Source organism: Prunus persica, chromosome G6 (genome assembly GCF_000346465.2).
Source record: "Prunus persica cultivar Lovell chromosome G6, Prunus_persica_NCBIv2, whole genome shotgun sequence".
Taxonomy (NCBI): Eukaryota; Viridiplantae; Streptophyta; class Magnoliopsida; order Rosales; family Rosaceae; genus Prunus; species Prunus persica.
Genome location: NC_034014.1, coordinates 29801288 through 29807996, shown reverse-complemented (window position 1 = coordinate 29807996; position 6709 = coordinate 29801288). Strand labels below are relative to the sequence as shown.

Genomic DNA, 6709 nt, shown 5'->3' with positions numbered 1-6709 from the left:
TATCCTTATCTTCTACTTGTAGCCTCTAGACTCTAGAGAAGAGAACTAAAATAAAATAATAAAATAAAAAAGGTCGGACCACGGCAGCCTCCACCTTCGCGGAGAAAGTGACAAGCACGACATTAAAGTGAATAAAATGCTTAAATGCTGGACCAATTGCCAATTTGCTTTTGTTTCTTACGACATGACTTGATGTTCCTTGATGTTGATTATGATTTATCACATTATAAGCTCAACCAGTAGCCGGTACGTACGGAACAGTTTTCTTTTCTTTTCTTTTTTTCTAGTTCCAACTTCCAGGTCCAGGTGTTTCAAAAGGAGGAGTAGCAGAGTAGACAATCCTCAGCACAGATAAGGTAAGAAGCCAAGGGCCGCCTTACTATTCATTTGATACGATCTAAAAGTTTTTTCTTTTCTTTTCCGGAAACAGACTCTGATTTGACAAATATTTATTTTTATAAATATATATTAGTACATACAAATGTAACAATCAAACTTTTTTATTATTATTTTGTAGTAAAGAAAATTCCACTACATGAAATAAATTGCCTTCTTTATTAAAAGTCACAATGTCTAATCATCCATATGCTAACATACCAAACCAACATCTAAATTTTCTGTGGAATTTGGTACATATAAATAATGACGCTCTTGAAACTTTGGAACTTCTTCAATGTAGAATAGATCATGTTAATCTCTGTTGCCCAAAACTAAACATTTAAAGCTCTTCATTATTTTATTTCCAAACCCAAACTCAAATTTAGCATGCCAAATAAAATCATATTTATCTTCCATCTTCATCTGATTCATTTGTTAATTTCATATATGTTGAATAGTTTTATGATATAGCCGTATTTTTCTATCTAAAACTAGAAAAGATGTATTGAGTTCGAATTCATTTCTCTCCTTGATTAAAAAAACATGCTTGCGAAATGAGTCATATCCCAACTTCATAAACAAAATAAACTTTAATTACTTGTTTATTTTACCCCCATGTTTAATAGACTAACAATTCTCGTTTTATCTCAATTGGTTCTATATTCTAATGAATAGTTGACAGTGATTCACTTGCCGATAATACAATAGAAGAAGTTTTAACTAGAAAAAATTCGTGGTAATCTATATATATATAAAGCAAAAGGCAGAGAATAGTGAAACATTTAAAATGTCAGAAAATACTCTTGGTTAATGCAAATATTAAAATTTAAAAATATTAATTAAATGAGGATAATATGGTAAATTCACACTTTTTCATAATTTAAAAAAATTAAAATTAAAAGAAAAATCAAATAATGGATTCTATTTTTATATTTTTTAATTTTAAAATAAATTTAAAATTTTTTAAAAAAACCTCTCTCAAACGCAAAAGCTAGGCTAGTTGTCATTAAAGTTGTTTTAAAATTTGTTTTTAGGAATATAGCCTTTTTTTTGGGTACTAGTTCTTGAAAGTTCTTGGGAAAATGATTTTCCCGATTTGGGCTTTCCTCTTCGCACTCACTGAACACCAATAAATTGGGCAGTTGTGTCCTTTTACACTAGTGTACCATATTCACACCGAAACCGAAACCAAAACCCACTCGGACTGAAACCCCCCAAAGTCCAACTGCACGTAGAAATAATTGATGAAACAAAACAACGACAGCCGAACAATTCCTCCAATACTCGTTTGAACCGTTTACTGGCGGTTTAGCTTAAACCTTTACCCACCAAGCGAATATTCCTCCCGAGTATTCCAATTGTTTTCTTCTATATAACCAAAACACCAAAACTCACGAGAACCCAAAAAACCTGCACCCAAGAAACCCCGAAAAACCAAAATTCAGAGGCTCTCAGATAGAGCGAGAGACAAACCAAAAACCACACACAACACAACCATCAACCTACAGAGCCCAAAATCCCCCCCAATGTATGACACATTGAAGGACGCCTACCAACTGTTTGAAGAAATCGGCCGCGGCCGATTCGGCACAATCATCCGAGCTTTCTGCCCCAACTCCGCCGAGTTCGTCGCCTGCAAAATCATCGACAAATCGGGCCTCACCGATGCCCAAGACCGCGCCTGCCTCGAGAAAGAGCCCAAGATCATGAGCCTTCTCGCTCCTCACCCCAACATTCTCAAGCTCTTCAACGTCTTCGAAACCGACGACTCTTTGGCCATGGTGCTCGAGCTCTGCGAACCCACTACTCTCTACGACCGGATCATCAAGCGCCCGCTCTCCGAACCCGAAGCCGCCTCCATCATCAAGCAGCTTCTCGAAGCGATTTCGCATTGCCACAGGGTCGGCGTCGTTCACAGGGACCTGAAGCCGGAGAACATTCTGTTCGACTCCAGGAACAATTTGAAGCTCGCGGACTTTGGGTCGGCGGAGTGGGTCAGTGAGGGAGGGTCCATGGAGGGCGTGGTGGGCACGCCATACTATGTTGCGCCGGAGGTGTTGATGGGAAGAGCGTACAATGAGAAGGTCGATGTTTGGAGCGCCGGCGTGATGCTGTACATAATGCTCGGTGGGATTCCGCCGTTTTACGGTGAGTCGGCTTCCGATATTTTCGAGGCCGTTTTGAGAGGGAATTTGAGATTTCCTCCGAAAGTTTTCCGATCTGTGTCTCCGGCTGCCAAGGATCTGTTAAGGAAGATGATTTGCAGAGACGTTTCCAGGAGATTCTCCGCTGACCAGGCACTTAGTAAGTTTCTTCCCCTGTTTTTGTGCGGTTGAAATATCTTCTCACTTTCTATTTGATTTGGGTATTTTTATTTTTGTAGGATCTCACCTGACCTGAAAGACTTAAACTTTCTTTGATTTTCTAGTATCTTTGCTCTGTTTTGCCTGTGAAATATGTTTCCTTTATTGTTTTAGTCTGTGAAATTTTTTTTTACTCTTAGATGGTTTCCTGCCACACTATGAAACGAAAATTAGGGATAAGTTTCAGAAAGTTACTCCTTGCCATGTTCAAAATTAGAAATTGTAGATTTTCCTTTTTAGGAAAGAAATGGAATTGTAGGATCATGTTAATCTTTTTGTCTTCCTCAATTCATGAGTTTTTATTTTTGTTGTAGTTTTTCATTGATTACTAACAAAGTTGTGTTGTTTTGTTTGTGAAATTCCAGGGCACCCATGGATCTTAGGTGGTGGAGAGGCAAATCCAATAGACTGATCTGACTTGGTTCGAAGATATCATATAAAAGCGCACCAATCAGAGCCAACCCAAGTACATATAACATATATCCCAAGTTCCCAACCATCTATGTGAATATAAGCGAGCCCACTTTCACTCTCTTAAAGCACAAAAACCCTGATGTAATGGATGGATCCAGAGACCCCCTCCCCCCTCTTCCAATCAAGAGCTAGAAAAAGAGAAATAGAAGATCGGTCTGAGAGAAGATGCCCCTGCACATGAAGCTCTTGGAAGGGTTTTTCTCTTTTTTTACTTTTAAGGACAAAAGAAAAATAAAATGTTGTGAGAGAATCTGAGATTGTAGATACATATCATGGGGTTTATGAGGATCCTGTCTTTCCCCGCCTTCTCTGGGTTTTTTTTTTGGTCAGAGAGAGATTAGGAAGTGAGAAAGCAAAACCACTCCCATCCCATAGGCTATGGTACTACTACTACTTTATCATCTACTCTTTTGAGTGTAAAAGCATGTTTTGTGTACGGAAAATGTGTGTGTTTTGAGGAGTTGGAATCTGAGTTTCTTTTCTTTTTGTTTGTATGGAGATTGGAATCTGAGTTTCTTTCATCTCCCTTTTCTGGTGGAATAAAACGTGTCTTTAATGTAGGTATTTCGGTATATGCTTTTAAATATCCATGTGCAATGCAAGCAAGTATGCAACTTTTGTTGGTTTATGCCATTACTTTGGGATCAAAATGTCCATAATTCTGAAGCTATGTAGCATATGCTTTGATTCCAGTCTCCACCATATTTTACAACTTTCATTTCATGCCAAGAAATGGGTACACACATGGAAAAAACTATATTATATACCCAATAGCGTCATAATCAACGGATATTTTGACTTTTTTAATGATATTTTAGATGCAGGCCAGGGCAACAAATTTTTATAAATGCTATTTAATAAATTCTGTTTTATATTATCGCACCAATCTAGTTTTTTGACGAAGCAATGTAGTACCAGTGGAGGGAGATCGAACTCTAATGTAAAGAGATGGATATACTAATGGAGGGAGATTGAACTCTGATGCAAAAATACAGACATATCAAACCAATAAGAAAAATGTTAAGCTTATTATATTTTTCATACCACATTGCATACTGTGTACACAATGTGGGATGAAAAATGTGATAAGCCTAGTATTACTCAACCAATAAAGGAAGATCGAATTCTAATGTAAAGAGACATACACACTGTTTTTGAAAACTGACCTCATTGATGTTTGCCGAACCACTCTAGTTAGGTCGACCAAAAAAAAAACCCCACTCTAGTTAGTAGTTACCAATGTAGATAGTAAACTTGATGAATAGGCAGCTGCAGGGTCCAAGTGTCCTTATTAGAGGGGAACCAGCAGCATGTGAGCTGTCGAACGTATATTGAATCCACCCACCATCTAGGCATCTAGGCATCTAGGAATCTAGGCTGCTAGGCATCTACATCTGGACTGGACTGGACTAGATTGGATGGGAAGATTAGGAGATTTAATTAAAAATTAAAATGATTAATTATGCGAATCCCAACAATAGATGAACCGTGGATTACGGGTGGCGCAACCTAAATAATTTTGAAACTAGGGCCACAAGGGAGGAAGACGTGGCAGACCTTTAATTAATTAATCAACTGTAGAAAACCCGTAGTTTCAGGTAAAATAAGTGGGAATTACGAGGAAGACACTGAGAAAAATAGATACACATGCATGATCAGTACAGGTCCATATCGACAAAGTAATTGCAAATTTTTTAATTTGGTGTTGTGAAATTTGGGTTGGCTCGACATATGGACAGTCAACGGTTTGCCATGTGGTTCTACTTTTTGGACTGTGATAAGTTGAGTTGGGTATCTCCTTGTTTAGGCTTGGTGAAGAAGTGAAAGGTCATCCCTTTTCTTTCGTAGAAGGTAAAGAAAAAAGCTAAGCATAAAAAATTTCCAATCGTTTGCACAAATGAATGGTCATCCCTGACGTATCAACTGGGTCTTGTTGCGTTGCGTGGAAAACCAATTATGTCTTTGATGTGCGAGTTGGTGACATGTGCATATACATATGCATATATGTTTTTTCTTTTTCTTTTTTGAGAAGCACATAAGTCCAACTTATTGTGTAGCGGCACCGCCCCACACACGGTCCCTTCCCATCCCCCATATATATATATATATATATATATATATATATATATATATAGAGATCGAAATGAAAATGAAAGTCAAATATACGACAAATTATTGAACATTAATTTGTCTAACGCTTTGTTTGGTTTGAATTGATTTTTCACTATATTGAACTCATAGTCAAACAAGGACGGGAGGAAACTTGCTCTCAAAGCTTCGCTGTACATTCATTTACTACAACATTAACAATATACGTATAAGGCCGCCCATGTACTTGAGCACTGCTTATTCTACAAGCCAGGTCAATGGTCATGTGAAGTTTTCTTCAGTTTGGAATATGAAAAAGCATCTTTTCTCTAAGGCCGCCCATGTACTTGTACTTGTTCCATGGTCCATGCCTTTGATTCATTCTAGTATAATATAACAGGTCATGTGCAAATGACCCACTAGTGTAGTGATATGAAGTATTTATTATCTCATGCAAGGTTTTGGGTTCGAATCCTAGTATCTGTGTAGTGTGTGTGAGTTTAGTATGCTATCGCCCCTCTCAATAGAAAAAATCCTAAAAAAAAAAGAAAAAGAGTCACGTAAAGTTTTCTGTTTGGTTTTCGAATTCATTTAAATAAAATTAGCTAAAACCATGCCTATTTGGATCCATCTAACTCTAAAACAAAATTAACATGTGCTTTGATTCATGCTTTCTCTGACTTGGCTTCTTTTTATCAAATGCGCATGCATGTGCCCATTTCAATTTGTGTGTATATCTATATATATAAAGCAAAAGGCAGAGAATGGTGAAACATTCAAAATACCAGAAAATATCCTTGGTTAATGCAAACATTAAGAACTAAACTTATTAATTAAATGAGGATAATATGGTAAATTCACACTTTTTATAAAAAATTAAAATTAAATAAAAAATAATGGATCCTATTTTTATGGAACACTTTTTAATTCTAAAAAAATTTTAAAATTTTTTTTAAAAAATGCCTCTCACAAGCGCGGAAGCGCGTGCAGAGAGACTAGTAATATATAACAGCAAGTAAAGAATGAACTTTCAGTTGACCCAAAAAAAAAAAAAGAAAAAAGAAAAAAAAGAGAGAGGAGAGAAAACAAACGGCAGTACTGAACTGATTATAGGTACTATAAAATATTTCAGTTGGGTGACTGGGCCACTATGGCCGAGTCCAATGAATGCATAAACTTTGAAAATGGGCTCACACGTGTTAGCACGTGATGTGAATTGGGTTGGGTTACCCGACCAAATACAAATGATATGTAACTATGCAGATCAATACGTACGCTAGAGCTCCAGATTTCTATGTGGCCCGTCCGTGATTAAGTCTGATAAGTAATGCTACTGTCCTTATCATGTGGTGCTGCTGATCTGGGGGACCACTGACAGTGTTTAGTCTATTTGCACTTGCAACTTG

At 37.1% G+C, this 6709-nt stretch overlaps 1 protein-coding gene across 1 annotated transcript; it reads left to right on the top strand.

The window, feature by feature from the left end:
* On the top strand, positions 1561 to 3787 carry LOC18772462 (phosphoenolpyruvate carboxylase kinase 1). The gene is made up of 2 exons (XM_007205643.2): positions 1561 to 2682; positions 3107 to 3787. Exons 1-2 carry the CDS (start codon positions 1905 to 1907, stop codon positions 3151 to 3153), a joined length of 825 nt encoding a protein of 274 aa, XP_007205705.1. The 5' UTR covers positions 1561 to 1904; the 3' UTR covers positions 3154 to 3787.

Excerpts from the sequence above, each read along its gene's own strand:
- LOC18772462 (XM_007205643.2), top strand. The coding sequence starts at position 1,905 with ATGTATGACACATTGAAGGACGCCTACCAACTGTTTGAAGAAATCGGC. Across the intron at positions 2,683-3,106 it reads CTCCGCTGACCAGGCACTTA|GGCACCCATGGATCTTAGGT; the intron begins GTAAGTTTCTTC and ends GTGAAATTCCAG.